Here is a 25,625-nt window from a genome sequence, read left to right as displayed (position 1 = left end):
TTAACTAATATATTTATCGTAAATGTTTTATCTTAAATAATTACTTATTGAATATCAAAATTCTCAAATTTTATCATTCGATAACGAACTCATTCGTTATTCAATTCTTATATCTTTCATTCATAATATAGTTATGTTTGATCAATCTCTCCTTTACATTTGTTAAACAGCTTCAATCACCAATTCGAATACTAATATCAAAAGAATTAGATTTATTCGTTGATATGAAGTGAACTAAATTTATAAACAATTCGAATTTATTCGTTTTCTAATTTATTCTTAAGAAACACTTCCAATTTAACCATAAACACGAAACAACTCCAATACATTCATTATTTACGAGCACTGAGCGAATCAGATGTATTCGTTAAGATAAAGTGAATTAAATTTGTAAACCATACTTATTTATTCGTTTTCTGATTCATCCATAAGAAACGATTCGAAATTATCCATAAACATGAAACAATTCGAATATACTCATTATTCGCGAATATCGAATGAATCCAATTCATATGTTAATAAAAAATGAATCAGTCATCATTCATCGATAATTATCTCGTTTCCTAATTTATTCTTAAAAAAACGCTCCCAATTTAACCATAGAAGCAAATACAATATATCTATTATCCACACTCCTCAGTTGAATCAAACTCATTTCTGCCCTTCTGCGACCTAACCCAGACTGCAGGTCAGACGGTCACCGATCACAGTGCACGTTTCGTCGTGTGGGACCTGCCAATCCTGCCGGTGCCATCCTTCACCGATAGGTCAGTTCCGCGTTTCCCGTGTTTCACGCAAGCTTGACCGACTGTTCCGTGTATCGGGTTTGTCGAAGAGAAGCTCCGGCCCGCGTTACTCTTTCTCTCTTTCGGCCGGTGCACACACTCAGAAACCACGTTATTTTTGTCGGCACGAATACCCGGCACGTAGCCTAGTCCAGAGTCGCTAACCCAGGGAATTTAAGTGCGTCTTCTTCGGGGAGCCTCGCTCCTACCGAGTCGTGTCTCGTCGAGCCGGACACCGAACCCATCGTCGACACCCTAAATCGCCCTAGCGTCCTGTCAGCGTACGGACCACCGTCGATCCTCCCCGCCGAGGTAACGAGATCGGCACGAGAGTTGGGTAATTATTTGACCCCCTCATTGACCCTGTCAACTCCATTTTTTGAAACATTTTGTCGTTGACGAGCTCAATTGATCTTGGTAATTACGTATTGTACATGCTATCTTTGTTTTTTAGAAATAAAATGTTAATAATAATGGTAACCAACCAAACCTGTCAATTCCATTTTTTGAAACACGTTGTCGTTAACGAGCTCGATTGATTTTGGTACTTATGTATTGTATGCATTACCTTTGTTTCTAAGAAATAAAATATTAATAATAATGGTAATGATAGTGATAATAATAATAGAGTATTCATAGTGTGGTATAATATTAATCCTGTGAGTGGCAAGGAGCAATATATCGCTCCTTCATGTACTTGCGAAAAGGTTTTTTTTTATTTTATTGGTAATGAAGCTAGTCTAACATGTTTTTAGTGTTATGTAAACATTTTATAAAGTTTAAATCAAAATTGTCCGAAATACAAATTTTTGTTTATAATTGTGCATATTTATTTAAAATTGTCTGGCATTTCTGGAATATTTGTGAAAATTTCCATTGGCATTCAAAGGGTTAAATACATATTAATTCAGACTTAACACAAATAACTAACCAGTGCGACCTTCAGTTCGGAAATAAAGATAATCTGTATAGTAAGTACCCCAACATTTTATGTTTAAAAATTTTGTATTTGACATTTTGTATTAATGGGTGAACGGCGTTTGAGTGTATACTTCGTTGTTTGATGTACACTTCACTTTCATTCTTTTATTTGCTCGAATAATGAGAGATCTTTGAAACTGGATTACACAGTTAACGGGTTTAAAGAAATTTTTTTTATTGTTTAATTTCGTTAATACGGATAAAGGTTACTTTCAAGGTGTATCGTTTTGTGGATCTTATATGTTCTATGGATTAAACTGCACCTGTAATAATAAAGTAAAGTACAGTGCATAATCTATAGTTTGTTTTCCATTTGAACAGGAATTTTCGAAATCGATGTGTACTCCTGTGTTACTTAGAAAAAAGAATCCTCCCCTGATTTCGATGATCTTTTAATCACTTGTCGTACGAATTAATTTCTAAACTTAAACCAGGAGTATGAGCATTTTCTAGTCGTGTCTTTTATTATTTAAATGTACTATGAAACATATGTTCACAAAACAGGTAAAATAATAATACAGAAAAAATAAAATCATCAAAAATATTCGAATTATCTTGAGATAATTTGGGTTAATTTTTAATTTAAAAAATCTGTATATATTCAACCATATCTGATCAATTTGGTGAAAGTTTAGTTAAAAAATATTGTTTATTAGTTGAGGTATTGTGCCATTATTGTTAAAAGGAGCTGTTTCACTGGAAACATAACGGACTTAATTTCACTTTCATGACTTTCAATTTAAATTCTTCTCATCATTAATTTTGATATTTGCAAAAATTAATGTATTCAGGGTTGTGATTGGCATAGGTGGATGAAGAGGGTTTGGAAATTGAGATTTTGTAATGGAGCATGTCATAGCTGCACGAGCAAAATGCATAGTAGTTTACCGAGAGTATTAGCTGTTCGCTCGAATTTGAAATGTTAATATTCGGCGATGTAGCAATTTGTAGTTGGTGAACGAATGAGGTGTCAGATGTGAAAATAGAACGTGGGATCGGTAACTGGTTATATGGGTGTATGATGCAGGTGGTTCAGTGGAACTATCCTTCTTCATGTTGGCTTTCTGATGTGTTATTCGAATCAAATTTTTCAACATTTTTCTGTTATTCATAACGAATTGAAACGATTGATGCAAGCAGTTCGTTAATGCTCAATTCTTGCCATACTTGTAATTCTTTCCATCAAAAATGTAATTTCATTATAAGCTACTCAATCAAAATGAAAATAACACGAAAAATAATTAATTACATCTTAGTCGTTAAATTTTCACAAATAAAATCACAAAAATTATTTGAAACGAACAGAAATCTACGAATCAATCACAGAATTGTATAAAAACCTTTCCAGATTCTAAATGCTTTAACACTAAAAGTCCCGAGCAGTTAAATTGACTTTTTGAAATGTTGCTATAGAAGCTTCAAAAGTGCATCCATTCAGACTTTAATTGATTTATAACCCAGGTTGCATATTACTAAACCAATTTTCTCAATAATTTCTTAGAGAAACATCTGTTATATTTTTAATAATTGTAAAATGAAGGAATTAGAAATAGGTCATTTTGAGTGTTAAAATAGTAATTTTTGTGTTAATAAGAAAAAGAGAACAGACTTTTTGAAACAACTCGTTTTTCAGAAAGTCTGAAAAACAGGTTACAAAAGTGCAGTGCAATTTTAAGTGTCATTAGAAGCGAAACACTATTTACGTTACAAACTAAATGGATGTTTGTTTTCGATCGAGCAGAGTGCGTCAACTGGTTGCAGTAGTAAATATCGCGCTAGACGACCGCAATTTCGAGGACTCGTTTAGATCGCGTTCGACTTATAAATTGCCCCCGAGTGCCACGATTTCCGTTGAGGTAAGGTAAACGTGTACTATTTTTGTCTTCGATTATAGTCGAACTATCCCGAAGGGCCCGCGCGGCCCGTTTCATCGACACCTCGACTCCAACCTCCAAACTTAACTTTTACGATCCGTCCCATAAAGTTCAGGGACCCCATAACAAGTTTCGTGGAAGAAGCTTCTCGCTCGATTGTGAAGGAATTTTAATAATAATTTTATTTATATATAATTCATAGTTGTAATATAAGTTTATTATGTAAAATAAATACAACAATTCTTTATAGGGTGTATAATTAAAATTAATTAATGACACGACGCACGTAGGGCGTTCATCAGAAAGTAAAGCGTAGTGAAGAAGGTTACCTGTTCATTCGAAAAATTATTCTTGAAATAAATAGTATTATTTTAGGTTTTAAAATGTGTGTACTAGAAAAAATTCTGAAATTTTGCAGTTCCTTCCTCAATGGATAAAAATTAACAAATTTAAATTCAAATTCAGATTAAAAAATTTAACTTCAAACTCAAACTCAAACTGAAACTCAAACTCTAATGCAAATTGATATTCAAATCCACATTCAATCTCAAATTCAAATTCTAATTTAAATTTAAATTCAAGTTTATATTTAAATTCAAACTGAAATACAAATTTATATTCAAATTCATATTTAAATTCGAACTGAAATACAAATTTTAATTCACACAACAACCCCACATATGCCATTCCGGTGCACAACCATCCGGTCTGGTTGTGTCCGCGAATTCGGGGCAGGTCGCGAGCGAGTTTTCGCGGTCCAGATACACCGGGATGAGTTCCCACTCGAGAACCCCGAAGACTTTGGTTCCCAGCCAAAGAATGTGTCTTCTTTCGATAATCGTACAGCGTGGAATTCATACTCACAGCGCCGTAATGATGAATTACCGGATATTTTTAGGGAAATATGTAATGGTTTTTCGTTCTCGTCGGTTGCGAAATTCGCAAAAGCTGTTGAAAATTCGACGAATGTTGCTGTTTCATTGAGGAGTTGTGTTCTTTGAATGAATTCATTGAAAATATCATTCTGTTATATTGACAAGAAAAATATGAATAAAAATTTAATTGAAATTAAAAGTAATTGCTACGATTCCGATGATATGATTTTTCAAAAGCATATTAAGATATGATGGTAAAGGTTAGCATTTTTAATGAAAAATAATTATTATTAAAAATTAAAAATGAACTTTTATTATTCTGTTATTCTTAGAAAAAACCGTTGCTGCTTTTCCAATAGTAATTTAAAGTCGAATAGGTGTGAAATTTCTATGACGATTACACCATCCGTGCAGATTCTAATTCCGGATTCACCGATGTTATTCTAGAGTTGCTAGATCGATTAAACGGGCCATCTATTAATTAGTCCCGGTTTCAACAGAATAAATCGACTCGAAACTCGCGTTGAACTTCCTCGATTCGGGATTTAACTGCCACTCTACAAGCGTTGATCTTTAGAATATTCTTAGTTAATGAACATTAATTTCATAGATTGTTGCTAAATATTTAAATAAATTAGAAAGTAAATACTAAGCCTATTTTTTAAGAAAATTACTCGTGATATTTACTGATGGATTTATTAAAGTTTTGTATGCTTTTTTTCATATAGGTACAATGTGTTAGCTTTTTTTAACGATTAAATTGGAAAATACTACTACTACTATTACTACTACTTTCTTTTTTAACCAAAGTAATGTTTGAAATTTGGAACAATTAGTTTGTTATAAGGGTACAGGACATTAATAAATTAATAAAAGTTTGGGACAGTTATATGGAAATTGACACGTGATTTGTATAGTTTGTATAGAATTCCTATAATATCCGAGTTACAGTGATTGAATCCACTTCTTTTTCCAACTGCAGAAATTTTGCTCGCGAAAAATATATTTGGCTTCCAAGGTTGTTTTACTATTACCTTTCACTGTCGCTTTATTCTAAGTTCGGACTAATAAACCAGAAACGGATGGAATGCGAATTCAAACACGCCGCCCACATCATCGAATGAAAACAAATATGGCCAAGTAATGCATTTCACATTTCCTTCTACTCCGTTGAATGTTAAATAATTTGTAAACTTCTAAAATGATTGTTGACAGATGTTATTTCTACTATTAAAAACAAAGTGAATACTTTATTTACCAAAATTTTGTATATTATTTAAAATTTCACTATTAAAGCTGCCATTTCTATTAATTCATTTTTAACATCTTTACCTTGCAATTACAAAAATCATAATTAGAATCTTATCAGAATCTAGATAATCTAGATCTATACTAGAATATAGATCTGTACTAAATTATATATACTAGAATATGGATCTATACTAAATTATCTATAGTAGAATATAAATCGATACTACGATCTATATTAGGATTTACATTAGATTATTTATATTAGAATCTAGATTTATACCAGGATCTATGCTAGAGTTTACACAAGAATCACCGTAAATACTGCAGAGTTCTATTGCTAAACATACAGCACTCAAAATATTTTTTCTCTGAACACGACTTGGCCTATTACTAGCCGGCAAACATCAGTCATCGATCTATTGATAACTCGATTAATCATCGTTATTAGGTGGCTGGTTGAGAGAAGAGGTACATAAGGGAACAGAGGGGGCGGAAGAAGGCGAGAGGGTACTTGAACTAGTCGAAACTCTGCCCAGCGACGAAATGCATGCGTCAAGCAGCAGTGACAAACACTTCTTCTCGGAGAAGATGGCCGAGCCTGGGGGTGATAACCAGGTGCTGACCAAAATGTCGCAGATGATCACGGAGTCCTCCACCACTCACACGACCACCAAAAAGGAGTACATCTCGTCTATGATGTCCTCCACCCAGTCGAAGTCAGGACAGGAACCGACCAGTGTCTGTGTAAAAACTACGATCCACAGCACCGAGCAGTCATCGTCTGACAATGGAGCACCCCCTGTTGTCCAGGTACAATAATTTGAGAATTGGATAATTTGAAAATTTAGAAATTCGAAAGTTGAAGCTTTGAAATTTGAACTACAGACTTTTTTGAAGGTCCCGCTTTTAAGGGTTACTAAACACTAATTGTTAATCAAGTACTATTACTAGTTACCGTTTACCAATTTTGCAAAATGCATGCATATTTAGTACATGTTCCAGGTTTTTAAAAGAGCAATAATATTTTATTTTATATTATCTAAGTTTTAAACATTTCTATGTCAAGGTACCTTTTTTTTTAAATGAGCTTCACACAACTTTTCTTCGGTTTTGATTGTGCAGTCGTACAAAGTCGAGGAACACGAGAAGATTATACAGGACCAGCCAGGTGAGATTCGACAGGAGAAGACGGTCGTTGTGTCGCAGGACGAGGAGGGCATTAAACGTGACATGAAAGCGGCGCAAGCACTGAAACCGACTAGAAAATCGACCGCGCCGAGGTTCGTCTCACCGATCACAGGAATGATCGTTGATCAAGGGACAGACATTGTTCTCGAAGGAATTATTGATGGTGAGCTCAACTAAATATTCTGAATTTTTTAGCACAATAACATTTCATTGAGCTACATACATCTCAATTAACTGTTCTTCAGATTCTAAAATTAATTCGATTTTACTAACCAAGAATGAACAAACCTTTAACTATTGAAGACCAATAAATTGTGGAACAATAAGATTATTCCTCTTAAATCTTGGAATGTTAACAAATCTTTTGGAATTTTTTCTATTGAAATTTTGGTTGGCAATTTTTTTCATTTTAAGAACATATTCCTGCAATTTTCTATACGAAGATAATAAAAAGGATTTAAACAGAAATTTCTTCTCTAACATTGGGCACACGAAGCTATTCTATTTAAGAGTTACTTGATCAATATAGTTCATCTTAATCATTGAAATTCACCTTGGAATATTGAAAATTTACGACTGAAACTGTTTTGTTAAACTAATTGGTTCGTACACCGTCACCTGCACGATTGCCAAAATTGTTACTGTGTTTGAATAAAATTATTGTAAAAAAGAAAGAACCATGTCACTGTGTGAGTTACAGTTCTAATCTTGATGGATCATTAGTGACCCATTGTTCGTATTTCGAAGGTGAACTTTTGTTAGACCTTGGATCAGATGTGTTTACGTTCCGTTTAATTTGCGATATATCTAAAAGTTCAATAAAATCTGAGAAGTACAACTTTTCTTATGGAAATGACAATGGTCAGAATCATTACCCTGACAAAAATAAATTCCTTTATTTATAAACAAAATGATTTGTTTCACTTAAAACAAAATTACTTATATAGATGTCTTATACTTTATCAAAATTCTTTACGTAAACTTACGTATCTTTCAAAACTGTACATCTATCGTTGACGTTTCTTTGCATCACATTTTCTGTCGCTGCAGATATCAACACTGACGTCAATAAAGATATTAAACTCACGTGATCCAACCTGTAGATTCAAGTACTTTATTGCTTCTAAATTATTTAAAGTGAAACACGCAAGGTGTTTGACACTTGCTTTTGGCAAACGTATTCTTTTCCTTGAATCCATTCCTATTACCGTCTATTCAATACTGACCACACTCTTGCCAGAATACTTTATCCTCAGGGTTTAATGACTTATACATTAATCTGCATTTAACGCTGCTACGTTTTTCGAGTCTCTTTTGACCCAATCACGTTTTTATTTTCTTAGCATCGTCTTGCGCCTTTAATTTTCTCCGAATTATTTAAACTTGAGATAGTATAAGAAACTTATTATTAGACTATATGCTTTTACTTCTTCAATAATATTTTGAAATTTGTCGATAGATTGAAAAGTAATGTTGCAACGTAATTTTTAAAATCCTTTTTTTTATTTTTAGGTTTCCCACAGCCTTCGATCACCTGGTCGAAGAACGGACAGGAGCTGAAAACGAAAGACGGTATGCTGATAAGTTACGCGCACAATCACGTCTGGCTGGAATTGAAGAACGTTAACGTTAAGGACGCGGGACGGTACACGTGCACCGCGACCAACGAAGTCGGAGCAGCTAGCAGCACAGCTGACCTAGTTGTCAAAAGTAAGACAAAGTTTTATTATATATTCTTTCATCTATTTTCTTAATAATTTTTTGTTGATTATACTATGTAGATGAAATAAAAATTTTTTATTCCTATATACCATTGTACATTTTTGGATAAGTTTTCAATGTAGAATTCTAATGCAGAATTTTAATGTGTTTAATATTTTATATATTTTTTCTTCGAATGTTTTAGAAACGATATTCCCACCTGTATTTGGCAGAAGGCTTCAAGCTCAAGTTGTGAAACGCGGCGATCGCGTTATAATGGAAGTAGAAATTACAGGAACCCCGGAGCCCACCGTGTCGTGGTTTAAGGATGACATACCGATCAAAGAACGCCCACCTGAGTTAAGAATTAAACAGCAAGGGAATTGTTACATGTTAATCATCGAAAAAGGTGAGCCTTCAAATTAGTTTGAAAATTGTAAAAATTATGAAATTCGTTGCACTCATTTGTATTTTTACTTAACTATTAAAGTTTAGTAGGAATTTAGAATTTTTGACTTTAAATTTAAATGAGTTATGAGCATTATTATTGAAATCTGAAATTAAATTTAATCACTGAAATTCAAATCTCACTGGGGGAATTTGAAATAAAAAATAATCTTTGAAATTTACAACGTATAACTAAGATTTGAAATCGAAATTAACGACGGAAATTTGAATTTAACTTTTATGCATTCAGCTGAGATGGAGCATAGCGGAAAATATATGGTCCGAGCAACGAACGCTGGTGGAGAAGCGCAGAGCATAGCCGACTTCGCCGTTTTCGAGCCAACACCCGATACGATGGTTGAAGTTCACAAAACTGTCATCTACGAGAACGTGCAGGATCAGAAGGTAATCACGTTTTCCTTTCATTAAATTTTCTTTAAAAGATTATAGATAATATTCACTTCATTCTTATCTTATTCTTATTAATTTTTATTAATTTTACAATTATCTTCATTTACTTCACACTTTATCGTTACTAATTTTATAAAATAATAACTTTAATTTTATGAAACACCGGTTTCGTTAAATATTTTAATTAACACAATTACTCAAATAATTTTCATTAAAAAGTTTCCTCCTCCAACATATAACAACATAAGAAAAGTATAACATTACTAATACAAAATTTTCAACAAGCATAGCTACCAAACTGATACTAATTTCGCAGAATATCATTTAGTATAAATTTCTATGTATTCGTATTCACTCAGTCCGAGGAAAAGAAGAGCGAAGGATTTTCTATGAAACCGCCGAGCGCTTATTTACCGCCGGTTACAACTATCCAACCGAGTCCTTTGAAAATCCCAGCGCCGAGCGTAGTATCTTCGTCGATTTCGCAAAAGACGCACACAGTTGAAAAAATCGAGAAACCGGAAATGTCTCGTTCAGAAACGATTTCATCCACCGTGGAGTCCCATCAAACAGAAACCAAATCCGAACAGAAATACCACATGAAACTCGAGCACAAGATGCCATCGATAACTTCAGAGCCACAGAAAGGAGGAGAAACCTCGATCAAACAAGTCATTCACGAAGAAAAGAAGATCGCCGAACCAGCTGGCACTGTATTCGAAGAGAAAACCACGATCGAAAACGAGAACATCGAAACATCCACCATCGCTAAGAAAGACGCCCTAAGTTTCTTCGAATCGATGACGAAGGAAGCAGAAACAGCACCAAAAGGTCCCAAAGAAATGATCAAACTGGTAGACGACACAGATGGCCACGAAGTGAAGGTTGGCAAGCTATCGAAGAACTATGAAAAGTCCACGACCTTCCAGGAGGTGAAGAAGCCAGAACCAAAACCCCAAGAGTTCCAAACTAAGAAGAAAGCAGTGCACGAGATCTTCACTAAACTGGAGCAAGGGCCCGGTGCGTCGAGAGGTGTGGACAACAAACTATTCGATTTCCCTTACGAATCTTACAAACCAGTGGAAACGAAAAAGACAGTGCAAGAAACATACACCTCAGGATCATCGTCCTTTCAAGGCTCCTTGACGATGAAAACGGAGTCCAAATCCGAGAGCTCTGAACTGCTGATGGGCAGCTTTAATTTGCAACCAGAACCACCGCCAGAGATAGGCTACATGCCGAAGCCCGAGGAGATGCAGAAAAAGCGTCTCGACGTATCGGTGAAAGCTAAACAGCTTCAAGAATCCTTTGACAAGAGTTTGTCCCCTATTGACGCACCGATTGGCGGCGTGAAGATCTTCCCATCAGCCCCACCTCCTAAAGTCACTCCTGAAGTTCCCAAACCTGTTGCGCCAACTTTTTCGATGCCTCCACCACCGTTTGAACTGGACAAGAAAGAAGTAGTGGAAGAGCTGTGTGTGAAGAAAGACATCCACGAAAAGAAAGACTTCGTGCCAAGTTTGAGGCCAACGTCGCCTACCAGCAGACCCTGGTCATCATCATCAGACTTCGAGACTAGGTCCCACGTGTCTACCGATTTGTCTGAATACAGGTGTCACTCAGCTGCGTCCAGCCACCAGGAAATTCTGAGATCAACTTCGCCTAGACCATCAGCAGATGCTTTAGCAATGGAAAAGTCATGGGCTAAGAAGTGCGCAGAGTCGACTAGAAAGTCCTGGCCGCCTCAAGAGGAAGCTAAAGTGAAGCAGGATTGGCAGGTCCCTAGTGAAGATTATAAAACTTCTACGAAGGAATTCAAGCGCGAAGTGGAAGAGACACCTGAAGGCACCAAGAAGACCAGCATGGAGTCCTCCAGCACTACGGAGAAACGTTCTTGGAGCTCGAAGCAGGAGACGAGCGAGAAAGTGTGTACCAGGCCTGTTTCGCCACCTAGAGTTCAGCCTATCATCTACAACGCGGAGACGATCAAAGTGGACCACACAGTGAATAAAATCGAAGAGAAGTCCATGTTCGAGAAATATTCCAGCGAACGTGATATGAAAAAGTCAGAGGTGTCTGAGAAAATCGAACAATTTAGCTCGAAGAAATGGTCCGCTGCTGATGATCTGAAGGCACCTGGTCTGGTGAGGAGCGTAGAACCACCTAAGAAACCTGTTAGTCAGGTATACCGCCCACCAGAACCAATGCCAATGACAGGAGAAATCGTTTTAAAACCTGGCCCACCTCCTGAGATAGGCTATATACCAGCACCAGGGATCGAGGAGGTGAAGCTGGAAAAGGTTGATAAGGGATTCAAAGTGTCCAAAGAATACCAGACAACTAAAACACCTCCAGTAAGTGTCTCTCCAGCTCCTAAAAGAGAGGAGCCCCCAGCATTGCCACCAAAGGATGTTAGAATGACTCCTCCCCCGATACCTGCTAAGCAACCAGCTCAGGAGCCTCTGGAGCCGTTCCCATTTAAACCTGTCTCTGTACCATCACTCCCAAAGACACCTAAACCAGCTACTTCTGTTCCCACCCCTACCAAATTTGTTAAAGGAACCTTCACTCAAGAAAGTGATTACGAGTCAGACATAGACGGACACATGAAGGCAAAATGGAGGCCTTACGAAAGTGACACCGAAGAGCCTCGCTACAGAAGAGTCCAACCTCCAGTGGTCAAGCAGCCTAGCAGACCTAGGTCCACAGAACCTGAACCGCTTCCCCCTTCTAAGTTCGAAGTTCCACCGACGCCCACTGCTTTCTCAGCATCGACTATCAGCAAGCAGAGCCAAGAAACCATCAGCAAGCAGAGCCAGGAAACCATCAGCAAGAAGCAAACTATTGTAAAAAGGCAGGAAAGGGAGGTCAAGCAACAGCAGCAGCAACAGTATCAAGTGCCCCAGTCAACTCCAGTGGAACTGAAACCGGGTTCTCCTCCAATTTACGTTCAAACGGCCTCAAAGAGTCCAACCCCAAAGAGTCCTATGCCAAAGAGCCCATCCCCTAAGAGTCCAACTGTTAAGAAGCCGGAATCACCGAAATTTAAAGTGAAGACGTTCCAGCAGGAGAGTGGCTACATGGCTGACACTGATGAGCCTTTTCAGCAGAAAAGTTCTACGGCGTCTGTGCAGAAGAGTTTCGGTAAACACGAGTCCTCGTCGACCACTTCTCATTCTGAGTCCCGATCCTCTTACATGGAGAGTCGGTCAGAGATGTTTGAAAGCAAGAGTTACGAGAGTCATCAGAAGAAGATGGAGTCTTCGTTCGGCTCATCTAGTGCCGCGTCTCCTACTAAGACTGCCCAGCAACCGGGAAGTTATCAGCAGCGCAGCTCTTTCACGGAGAAGAGTTACAGCTCCGCAGGCAGCTCGCCGTCGAGATTCATGTCCACGAAGGTTCGAGACAACGTGTGTGCTGATGACGCTTTCCTTGTGTTGTTGCTCGATGGACTAACTTTGTGGAGCGATTTAGATGAGATTGTTCAGTTGGCTGTATGGAGCTGTGGTTCTTTGTTGGTTGAGAAGGGGAACATATTTTTGAAAAAAAATCTTCGCAAACATCTTCTTTCATTATTTTCTTGAGGAATTGATTTTCAATTCTTAGTTTATGTGGTAGTTGAAAGACTTAGAGAATTTATCGATATAGAGAACGCTAATTTTTATTAATTTAAATGGGGACTATTGTTTTATAAATACATTGTCCATTTTGACCAACAATGACTATAGTTACATAAGGTATAATATAAAACATATTATTGCTTTTTCAGTTCACTTTTTTTAAAGAGTTCACGCATGGAATTGTTTTTACTGTTTGATTTAATAGGATAGAGTCACGAGACTGCTGATAGTTGACTACTTAGACCTTAATCAATTGATTAAAGATAAAGATTTTAGATACTATTAGTTATAGTCACATGTAACTATTACTTACCAACAAATTCGTGATAGTATTTTTAGATTGTGGTCAGTGTATTGTTCCAATAAATGGTACATTTATTTATATAGAACATTTATCGTTTTTCTTCTAGGAAACTCTTTATACCGCGGATCAGTCGCAGAAAAAGTTGGAGACATCGAAGAAGATTCTGCCGCCCTCTCCGAGTCCTTCAAAGTTCGTGAAGAGTGAATTTCGTGAAAGCGACTACGAGAGCGACTATGACAGCAGAATACCGCCACTTTGGAAGCCACGAGGCTATGAAAGCGACGACCAGACTTTCAGACCCGTGAAACCTAATCTATCTGGTCCAGGTATTTACGATTCTCAATATAATAAGAACTATGACTTTCTTAAATTCAAACATTCGAAAAGGAATTAGACAACGAAAGACGATAAGAGATTTTATTAACCCAATCAAAAATTGTAGATTGCAGTTATTATTTTAATAACTACTTCAGTTACAATATCTTTCTCTAATTTATAAAAATTCATTTGTAACGAATGATAAGTGGAATTTAATTCTCTCTATTGTATATATATCTGCCATTCTATAAAATTCGAATCCTGTAATTATTCTGAATTGTACGCAAGGTAATTTTGTGGAAACATATTTTTACTATTATATGTACAAAGTAGGTACTCTTCGTTTTTTGTATTTATAATGAGGTAAATTGTATTTGAAGTGATAACAGTTGACCAAACTTGGATAATTTAAAAAATAACATTAAGTAAGAAAATTAATTACATTTAAAATTAATTATATTTAAATATACAACTTTAAATTTCTACCAAATTATCTTACGGTACATCAAACATTTCATATACCTATAATGCATATCTTTATCATTCTGAATCGTTCCAATACGAATTATAAATGACATCGACATGAATAGTCCTTTTCACCAGCCACAAACAAAATGGTGGCTGGTTTTCGCAAAGAAAATACTCCATGTAAATACACAAAGAGTAATTTTCCAAGAATGTCGGTAGAACACAATGGAACAGCTTCTACCAATGGGTCTCACGCAATTTCGACTTTTTTCCAGCTTACGACAAGTAGTCCTCCTGGCAAGCTTTCTTCCCTTCTCGTTGTTTACCTCGCAAGACAAGTTCTCCTCTGTCCCCAAGCTTCGCTTGCTTCTCTATATTCTTCTCGGCCACTCGAAGTACGTACCAGAGTTCCCCCGCTTTCTCTTCACCCTCTGGCTAGTGGCTAACCCGCCCCCCTTCTTATTTTTCTTCTTTGTCACCCGTCTTCTCTATTTCGTCACTGTCATGCTGGTTTCACCTTCGTTCTAAACCAAAAAGCCAAAATCAAAACGTAAAACCGAAACGATACAAAAAGCACAGAAATACGACACGCTGTAAAATAAAAGAATATCATTGGACATCGCGAATCGTGTCACCAACCCATCGATAACAGTCCCCGAAAGTCGTCGAAAGAGCAAAAAGTCGCTCGAGAGAACCGGTGCTCGAACGCACCCGGACCCTACAAGCAACGTCGCGTGAAACCGGTCTCCAGGCGCAACGCTCACCCTCTGTCCGCTTTCTTCGGCGACCCACTGATCAACCGAGGTGTCACCCGAAGGCAACTATTTTCTACCGATAGGCAAGCCAAAGGAGCCTCCGTTGCTGATCGAAGAGGTTTCGAGGCCGAAACAGCCCGAGAAGAAGGACGAGAGACGCGTCGCTACGCCGACCAAGACCAAAAGCGTCTTGCTACCTGGCTCTCCGCCGGAAATCGCTTACGCGCCGCCACAATCGCAGCCAACCTACTACGAAGCTCGTTCCGGGATACCGTTCCATAATGCGATTGGCACTGAGACGAAGAAGACGGTTAGAATGGACGAATCGACGGAGAACAGCAGGAGGATCGTTACTATGGAACAGACCAGTCGGGTTATCAAGTTTGGGGATACCCAAAAGACGGCTACTAATTTCGGTAGCTTCGAGACTGCTCCGCCTGCACAGAAGCATAAGCCACAGTACAGAGTACCGGTCCCAAAGAAGTTCGTTCAGGGTCAGTTCAAAGAGTCCGATTACGAGAGCGACATTGACACCAGGATCAAACCTAAATGGGCACCTCCAGACAGTGACACTGAAGAGCCAAGATATAGAAAGGTTCAGCCACCTGCCATAAAGTCTCCTAGGTCTTCTAGCGCCCCAGTTAGGCAGGAACACGTGGTGTCGCCTATGGAATTCGATAGAGGACCACCTGTCCTAAAGAAACAGACTTCGATGACGCAGCTTAGGGACGACAGAACGAGGAAGATCGACACGGAGACGAAGAGAGAGGCTGCTTCCAAGAGGGAGGAGCTGAAGCCTGGCTCGCCACCAGAGTTTGGGTTCATTTCGAGGACGGATGTGAAGAAGGCAGCGAATCGTAAGAGTCAATGTCTCTGTTAAGCGCATGCTTACTTGGCGCAGGGTGCTTTCGTTAGGGATGGAGGGACTTGATAAGAGGATTAGAGACTGGTTCTTGATGAATTAGCAGCGGTTTAGGAGATCTGTTTTCTTTGAGATTCTGCAGACTTTAGAATGGAATCTCTGCAGTGTGTTTATTGAGTAGTTTCGAGATTATTGAGTTGTTTGAAGAATAAATTGTTAGGAGACTTTCAGTGATGATTATGTCTTTAAAATATTTGGGTGTTTCGATTAAGTTGGACATTTGAATTATTTGAAATGAAAAACTGACTGAGAGGCACCTGTATGTATTTTAAGAGCTCCAATTGTTCATGACAAAAAAGATCATCTTATAATTATTTTGAATGTCATTTTGGGTTACTGCCGTCTTTTTCTACGGTAGATTAAAATCGTTTGTTTTAATAATATGATATTGTAGGGTAAAAATCTTCATTGTAGAAAAATTCTGAAACTACATGGATACTTCTCAGTCATTTACTTTTATCACTTTTACTATGATAATAATTTCGACCGATCTAAGAGACATTCTGTTCATCATTCTTTCGAATTTATATTTCCGTTACTCTTCGATCGTACGTCATTTTAATCGTCACGCCCATCGACATTTTTCATTCATTAACTTTTCTGTCGTCTCGCATCCTCCTTCGCTTGCGCGCAAAAAGAAACAATTCGCTGGCAAGATCGCTCTCTTCCCCGCTCCGTAACACGAAAAATCTGAAACATCCGCAGACGTCGCGTCACGTCACATGAGCGACATGACCAGCAGCTTCAAGTCGAAAACCGAGAAATTCGTCAGCGACATCCAGTCGGATCTGAAGCAGGGCAAGCCGATCCTGAAGCATCCGGTCGACAGCCGAGCCACCGATGCTGACGAGCCGCGAACATACAGAGAGGAGTCACGGCTCTCGGAACACGGTAAACGATTTAACAACAGTACATTATCAAAAATTTGCATGAGGGAACTACGATTTTCAACGTTCGAGTAAAATATTCTGAAAGAGAACATCGATACAAATGAAGCTCCACAATTTGAAACGTATTCACTGCATATTGATTTCACTAGATTTGAACCGCGGAAAGAATTTTTCTAATTCTTCATTAGTCGATAAAAGATTCGTAACATTTTATTATTTAAGATATCAAAAATTTTTAACACAAATTTGAATTTCTTGAAATGTTACTAATCAATCGAGCCGATCTGATTAAAAGACTTTCGTTTTCGAAAGAAAGATATTCAAAATTTCGAAGAAACACAGTATAACAATGCGATCAACCACAACAGTTAAGCCACTTCTTCTTTAAACTACATTAGCTCGATTCAATTTCCATTGCTTCTAATTCAATAGTAATTTCATTAAAGCAAACACATGATTATAAATATCAACACACACAAATATAAATACCAAAATATCGCCAATTAGTAAGCCTTAACGTCTTCGTCGAGTCGCCTAAGAGTCTCGTCAACTCCCACCGTTGCAATAAGAGGAATCAAACGAAATAGTCAAACTCCGCAAAACCCAGAATCATAACACACAAACCCTGACGGTGAACATCTAAATAAACCGTATCTCCGGGCACTGCCGACCGCAGGAACGAAGCAAATCGACCCGGACACCGGGCTGATATACTTCAAGTACGACTTCGGCTACGAGTTCGGGATCGTGTTGCCCGGCGAGGGCAAGAAGACAGTGGCCAGCACCAACCGAACGATACAGGGCCAGAGGCGCGCCAGCGACATCGAGGTGCCGATCGTCCACGAGTTCACCACGAGGAAGGAGAACGGTTTCGCGAAAAGAACATCGTCGACGACCCCTTCGAACCGCCAGGGGAAGCCTGCTGGTAAATTCGGCGCTTCGAAGACGGTGAAATGGGAGCCGACGTCGGAAAGCGAGTTCTCGGAGGCCGAGGACGTGAGAAACGCGAGAAAAAGGCACACGGACGGCGCGATGGCGCCGCCTAGCCTCGTCATACCTTGCTCGCCATCGCCATCCAGATGGGATCATACGACGCCCAGTCCGCTTTCCTTGAGCCCAAGCTTACCGAGCCTTTCCCCCAGATACAGTAGCGCAACCGGACCACCTAGCAACGTCGACTCCGCAGGTACTGGCCTGCTACTGTCAGCGATTCGCGGCGAGATTTGGCTGTTGCTCGGTGTTGTAACATGGATTCTTGAATGTTTAACACGTTTACAACGGGCTGAATCATTGGTGGTACATGTTTGTCCCAGGGGACAGGATATGTCTCATCGGGCGGGCTGAGCTGTCAGTGGTACATGAATTTTTGCTACGTCATAGTAATTGGAAAATTGATCACTGTAGTTCAAAAATTTACATTATATACATAGAAGAACTATTTATCTTTGCGAATTTCTTTAAAACATTGTACGTACAAAGGTGGTTGATTGTTTCAAAGACGGCAAAACGTAGAAAGAAATAAGAGAAAGTGCGAAGAACAAAGTCGCCCCATGGTGAGGACAGTAAATTCAGGCCCTGTTGCGAACGTGTTAACACGTTGATGTTAGCGTGTACCACCGGTGGCTTACACTTGAATGTTGTATCAGATGAGCATAAATCTAAGTTAAAATCCTGGTGTTAAGGTGTTAATCCTTTAACTGTCGAGCCTGTGATACGTACATGTAGTGAAACAAATTAAGCATTTTAGGAACGATTTTGTTCAATTCAGTTTGGCAGTTAAGGGGTTAAAGGTGTAGCTGTAGCTTTGAACTGTAAAAGAAGTCTTCAGTATTGAAGTTTTTATAATCGAATACTGGTGGTTTGATTCTTCGAGTGTAAACTTGAGCATTGATGGCTTTTAAGGCCCTGATTGTGTTTTTAAAGCTTTGAAGATTTAGCCTTTGAGCTTGTGCCTTGAAATTTCAAGGACTCGAGCGTTTTACAATACTATAGTTACTTCATCTGTTTTCATTTGCTTCTGGACACTTGTTACTACAGGTTTGCTTGATGAAGTCTACACCGCGTGTTTCTGAATCTGCTTTTGCTGTTTTATATATTTGCCTTTGGTTTTGATAAATTTTTGGTGGACATGGGTTGATCTTGAGTGTAATTAAGATTATTCGTGGTCTTTTAAATTAAATTTCTGAAATTCCAGGTTGAATTTTGTTTTGTTTAAAAACATTTTTGGCTTTCATGATCATATCGATACAAAAGTGGAGCAAAGTAAGGTTTCTCATTAAAAATTGTCTTAATTATTAAGAATAATTTTTCATTCCACCCAATTTACACTCAAGATTTCGTTCAATTCAAACGCCAATTGAAGAGAATATTTTTCAGTTAACTCTGCTTGTTCTGTTGTAATTATCTAAAAAAAATATTGAAAAAATGTGTCTCCAGCTTCTTACCTTTGCATTTTTTGGTAATGCCTTCGTTTGTTCTTCGTGAGTTCCTTTTCGTTTTAACTCACTGAAATATGTTAAAAGAATGCTTCTTCATTGAGTTTCTTCCTAATGCAAGTCTTCTTCCTTGAATTTCGATTGTTTCCACTTCCCTTTTGATTTCATAAAAATACAAAACCTTTCTTCCTCATGAATATGTTACATCATACCGTTACTCGATCCACACTTACTAACTTTCGTATCACTTAACACATTTCATACGAATTTTCTTACAATGACAAACAATATCTTCTATTCTTCCAAAGAGGGAGGACCGATACACATTAAATTATTTTTAAACAATACCAAATGGAAGCTGTAAGATTCGATTTTCTAAAAAAACAAGGTGACATAAAATTCTCCTAGCAGGTCACGTTTATTTGAGTTCTTAGGAGATCGAATTTCACAACTTCCAGTCGTTATCATTTCAACTCCAATTCATCGCCTGCGACGATACGATCTACGGCTTCCCTCGCGAATATAACGTAAATAAACGCGCGAGGATGTTCAACGAGACTCAAGTTAAATCGAGCTGATTATTCTAGGATCACCGTGGCCAACTACGAACGGCGTGGCCTCGAGCAAAGAAGTGATTCAGCCTTATCTCGAAATACTACCGAAGAAAGCTCCACTTTTCATCACGGTAACGTGTCACAGAGTTTCAATTACTTTTTTAGTCTCAGTGGATTTTTTAATTTCGTGAATGATCGATTGCAGCCACTGAGAGACATCGCGGTGGTGAGCGGGCAAACAGCAAGATTCGAATGCATCGTCCAAGCTGAACCGCAGCCGAACATCCTTTGGTCGAAGGACGGTAGGATTGTCGAGAACTCTACGAGCCATGACATTCACTATAGAAATGGTGTTTGTCGTCTGACCATAGTGCGAGCCTTTCCCGGTACGTAGATAGTTGTTTGAAAAGTGAATTAAGAAATAAGAAAAAAAATGTGGATAAATATCGTTTAATAGTTCGCTTTAATACGTGGTAAACAGAAAAATGGTAATCTTTATTAAATTTTTAGTAAAAGACGTTAAAAGCGACAACGTTAATTTGGAAATATCTCAAAGTAAAATTTACCTGAAATTTTAAAGAAGTATCTAATATTGGTTTCGAAACGTTTTAAAATAAATATTAAATCATGAATATTAAATTGATGTATTTCAAGATAGTAGTTAGTATTAGCAAAATGTTTCTAGTACGAGTGTACATTACCAAATGTTCTATTTCTTTTCAGAGGACGCTGGCACTTACGCGTGTACCGCAACTAACAGCTTAGGTTCAACGGTGACATCCGCCACGTTGCAGGTGCCAGGTAACAGACGATCAATATACGCGCCTCTTTAACAATGGCCGAGAAGGGATTTAATAAAAAGCAAAAAACAAACAATACACAATAATAATAAAACACAATCTAATACGAAGGTGGTGGAACATCGGGCCTCTAACTTCGTTTGACATCGTAATCACGAATTCACGTAAATTCACTCGTTTCATTGATCCGATGCGATGAAAAAGCAAGAACCGAACCAGCGAGCAACCCTCTGATCGATACCGAAGGAAATATTCTCGATATAAACCAGAATTCGAGTCACCGAGGTACATTGAAACAACGATTTCCCCATCCGAAAAACAACGAAAGTGCGCGTGACCATATTTCAACGAATAATCGCAAACGAACGGGCGATGAATGTCAGAGAAACGTTTGAAAAGTATTACGTCTTTGGATCGAAGAATATATATATAATGCTTCCCCGCGAAGCTTGCGATTGTTTTTGCTGCATTTTGTATACGATTATGTCGCGACAAGGGGCGAGGAGAACCTAGTCATTTGTAACCGAATAGTGAGAAGTCGAAGAAAACGAGACCAAGAGCCGCGTAACGATTCAGAAAAGCTGGTGGGACACGTCGTGTTTTTATTTAAACTACTTGATCAGCCCGTAGTGAGCTTTCCTCGAATGCATTTTTGTCTGTCGTTGTTGCCGTTGAACAATTTTGAAAACGCTTTTAAAAAAATAGTAGGTCTTTTTCTTCTCTCTCTCTCTGTTTCTATGCTCTCTTCATTTTACTTTTCTCTTCTTCTACCCTGTTTCCTTCCTTTTCTCCCAATTCTTTCTCGGGCTTCCCCCTTTCTACTCTTGTTCAGCACGCAGCGTACGCATTCATAAATATCTACTCTCCCCGTGGTTGTCTCTTATCTGTCCCTTCATTTTTCTTTTGACCGCCCTGTCATAGCATAGAATCGTCATATTTTGTTTCTTTTTTTCCATACTTTTTGAGGGAATCTCGCGGCAACCGAGATCCATCGCGAACGAGACAGTCGGGACCGACAAGATGGCGGCACGCGCCGCGTACCTCGTTCGAATTGAACGCGGGAAATTCGAACGCCATCCGCGACTCGAAACGATCTTATCGCGAACGCCGTGATTCTGTTCGAAAAATAATAATGCTAGTCACTTCGCGCGAGCAAGAGAATAATTATTTATTTATAAGCGAAAAAATCGAATAACGTGGTTGCAGGGAGAACGTTTGCTATTCGCGTTTGCTATATCATGACACTTGTTTCGATGTTATTGGCTTGTTTCATGATTGTAGTAGTTTATGAAACGTATTTGTTCACTCGTTGCTTAAAACAAAAAAATAGAGAAAGATCGAATATGGAAGAAGATCGTACATCAGAGATTGTTATAATCCACATTGTCATTCGTTGTTGCAACGATTTATTGATATATTGTGTAAATAAACGTGTGCTTCCTCTGCAATACAAAAAAATCATGGGTATTACGGTGTACGAGCAATTATTTTTCTCTCAACCTTCACTCCCGTCCCCGATCTCTGTCTTTTCTATTCTGTCGCTGGTTGTTCTCTGCTGATACGGTTTTCATTTGTTGGAGCAAGACAACGCTGGTTATGGTGCAGAATGGTAGGTTCTATGCTAATTTAGCTGGTATATTGCATGCTGTAGTATAAGAGGTGAAATTAATTAACATTGTTCCTCCATTAGTTGATCTGGATTGCTTTTTAACCTTTTCCTTTATAAGGTACTCTCTGATCACAAGTGGATATTGAAAAGAGATTCACAGTTTTAGTAACCGTTCGAAAATTTCTCTTTTTTTTGTTGGTAGAGTTTCCTTGTAGAACCTAGGAATTTTTTTATTTCACTAATTTTTTAAACTAAACTATCATATACATAAGAAAGTAACTCTTGTATGTCTAATATATTTTAAATTTCTTTTCAAATATCTGTACAACGTACTAACTTCCTAACACATTTTAGAAACATAGATTAATTGTAAATAATAGCCATGCATTATAGTCAAATGAAATGTTATAAACATTTAGAATATATAATATGAATATCCTAAGGATATAATGATCCCCTAAAATGACTGAAATTGCAATCTTATTTTAAAATAAGTATTTTGTCCTCTTAAGAAAAAAATTCTTTTATTCTTAATTCCAAACAAACATCGAATAAATTAATCAAACATACTATATAAATATTAAATATTTGGATAGTGAATAAATACTATGTTAAGACAACGTATCAAGGTCATCTGGTCCCATTACGTGTTTATGTTGGTTTGAATAAATTTGCATACTTCATTGATTTTGAATAACTATACTACATACATTTTTAACACATTGAGTCCTTAAATGGTAACCGAAAAAATTAATTATTATCGGACAAACTGTAATCACAAATTTTTCGTCTGGACTTGTCGAAAAATGAAATTTATTAGAGAATTCATTCATGGTTTTTCTGAGAACAGAATAAATTAAAAAGTTAAAGTGTAATAAAAGGGATGTTCAACGCTGTGATAATGCGTCGAAAGCATTGTTCCGCGTTGTTCTTGTTGCATGATTAGTCATAAGTATTTCAAGCACCCACTTATTTCGGGAGGGAAAAAGAAATATATAGAACACAACATCACTACCAACATTTCATATTACTAACACAAACACGCCGGTGTTTGTGTGTCTCGTGAGATTATTAATTGAACTTCTTGTTAGTCATCTATATCAGTAAATCAAGTATATATTTGAACATGTGAAATTTGATACAGAATTTTGTCGAATTACGTGATGGCAATTCAAAAAAAGGTGTATGGTTAATTCAGTTTAAACGTTGAAGATCAATTAATAAATTGTTAATAAAATCGCTTGAAATTTCTTTTCGCTGGAAGCACTTTTTTGGAAAAGAATTTATTTAATTTGTGATATAATAAATATCAAGTATTATTATTAGGCTTATTGTAAGTAAAAATTAATTATCGATTCGTTAATATAACCAATACCCTTCTTCAATTGTAACATTGAAACCTTTAATACTAAAATTCTTTTTCGTACAAAAAATATCTTCATTAATCAACAAAAATGATATTCTTAGAGGGTTAACTACTTTAATTACTTAATTAATAAACACAAACATGGACACATGAAAATACGTATATAGTATACCCATTATACAACAGTATTTAGTTAAAACTAAATAAAATCGGCATCCACATCCATAAATGTGCCGTTAATTTTAATAGTGCATATGAAGTAAGTCATATATTATTCATTTCGAGATATTTAAGTTTTTATGTTTGAATAGATTACAAAATATTTTTATGTTACGTAACAAAATATTTCAGAAAATATTTGGTAACGAAAAATGAGAATTTATTACGACTGAAATATGATTTTTGTCATGTTTTTTTCATTTTCAAAATTAAGGGTACAGGCAGATTACGTAATTTTACTGATGAAATCGAATGATTATAATTAATGAACTTCCATCTCGTTAAGTTGCCATTAGAACGACACACTTCTGGAGTATGTAATTTTATACGATCCGTTCCACGGTTCGCCGGGGGTCCAATGAACGTACTCGTAAGCGGAGATTAATATTTTTGGAAGGATCAAATACTCGAATGTTCCCATGCACGATGAACGGCTCTCGGATGATGCGGTATGAAAATAGACGGTAAGGTAATCCCGGAATGCGATGGAAAATATGAGTCGACGATCCAAGAATAAACGAGAGAAAAACAAGCGGTTACGATTGTTAAAGATCTTCTTACTATTTCTCCCCCATTTTTTCAGGGAAACGCGTCATAGTCGTTCCGATTGTTAAATCTTACTTCACACGAATCACATCTGGAGTTCTCGTACTTCTTTCCATCATTCGTGCTGTATATAATCTCGTTCTGGCTATAATCATTTTTAATCTATTTTTTAAAGCTCATTCTAACTAATAAATAAAGTAAACAAGAAACTAATAAAGCAAAGTTCTTAAAAATTTGTAATTATTTATTGAAAATGTATCAAATATAAAGGTCAATAGAAACTTAACAGAATTTTAGATCAGCTTTGATCGAAAGTATTATTTATAAACTATTATACATGTATGTGTATTATGAAAAATATGATCCTTTTTCTTTCATATATGTACAGAAATGAAAAGTTGTATAAAAAGCTAGCATTCCAACGTTCATATTAATAACAATACTATTTTATTACGTATACAAATTTTAACTTAGTCGACAAGTCTAAACTTTAGAACTCTTAATATTTTATCAAAAAATAAGTTATTAATATAATAAATTAATTCTTCCTCTGGTTTATAATTTAACTTTTCATTCAACATGTGACAGAAGAGCCAATACATAATAGGATGCGAAATAATCGGTCATTACTTAATTTACACATTCGATAGCTTATCCTACTGCCCGAGATTTGCGGCAGTTCTCCAGGGACTGTCAACACTGCGAACGGGTTAATGGTTCTATATAGAATCCACCGGGACGTAATAACTAACGAAAGTGAATCTTCGGGAGGTCTGGCATGTGAGAGTCGCCGAAAATAGTCGCGAATCGACTGAATTTTACGGCGATGCTTGTTGATTAAATAGAAGATGTCAGCTGCTGCCCCCGTTCGCTGATAAGTCGCTATTCAGTTTGAAATCAGTTGAATGAACCACAGCTATATACTCATTGATGATTTAGGAGAAGAATATTTTATTTTTCATCTTTAATGTCTCTCGAAGGTTACAGTTTTTGGCACGACTTCTGTCGAAAATCATTTTAACACTTCATCAAGTTGGAACGATTTGTTAGGTCTTCACGGTTAATTAAATTTGTAAATTTTAGATTATGCTTTGGATTCTTTTTAATAATACTAAATTTATCTCATATCTCTGTAATATTATTTTTTAAATTTCTTAACATATTATTTACTTTCAATTAATATTTAATTAAGATATCGAAAATTTTCACAGTAATGCAATATGAAATATTTTTTAATTCTCGTACGATCTAATTAATTTTATAAATTTAAAACCTCATCTATAATGAATATTATTTAAGCATTCTC

General features: G+C 37.0%; 1 protein-coding gene across 22 annotated transcripts in view; it reads left to right on the top strand.

Moving 5' to 3' along the window:
* sls (sallimus) overlaps positions 1-25,625 on the top strand; it is a 237,073-nt gene that overhangs the window by 64,766 nt on the left and 146,682 nt on the right. For 16 of the 22 annotated variants that reach the window (XM_076369145.1, XM_076369156.1, XM_076369143.1 and 13 more), the window contains 13 exons: positions 6,215-6,576; positions 6,889-7,117; positions 8,467-8,664; positions 8,861-9,064; positions 9,353-9,507; positions 9,873-12,911; positions 13,544-13,763; positions 15,062-15,835; positions 16,606-16,791; positions 17,467-17,976; positions 19,813-19,910; positions 19,985-20,165; positions 20,503-20,580. In XM_076369145.1, coding sequence (XP_076225260.1) covers positions 6,215-6,576; positions 6,889-7,117; positions 8,467-8,664; positions 8,861-9,064; positions 9,353-9,507; positions 9,873-12,911; positions 13,544-13,763; positions 15,062-15,835; positions 16,606-16,791; positions 17,467-17,976; positions 19,813-19,910; positions 19,985-20,165; positions 20,503-20,580 — 6,234 coding nt within the window. Of the gene's footprint in view, positions 1-948; positions 1,123-6,214; positions 6,577-6,888; positions 7,118-8,466; positions 8,665-8,860; positions 9,065-9,352; positions 9,508-9,872; positions 12,912-13,543; positions 13,764-15,061; positions 15,836-16,605; positions 16,792-17,466; positions 17,977-19,812; positions 19,911-19,984; positions 20,166-20,502; positions 20,581-25,625 lie in introns of those variants that run through there. The other 6 variants (XM_076369160.1, XM_076369159.1, XM_076369150.1 and 3 more) reach the window with 6 other exon arrangements.

Source organism: Nomia melanderi, chromosome 7 (genome assembly GCF_051020985.1).
Source record: "Nomia melanderi isolate GNS246 chromosome 7, iyNomMela1, whole genome shotgun sequence".
Lineage (NCBI taxonomy): Eukaryota > Metazoa > Arthropoda > Insecta > Hymenoptera > Halictidae > Nomia > Nomia melanderi.
This window is presented reverse-complemented; position numbering and strand designations above follow the sequence as displayed.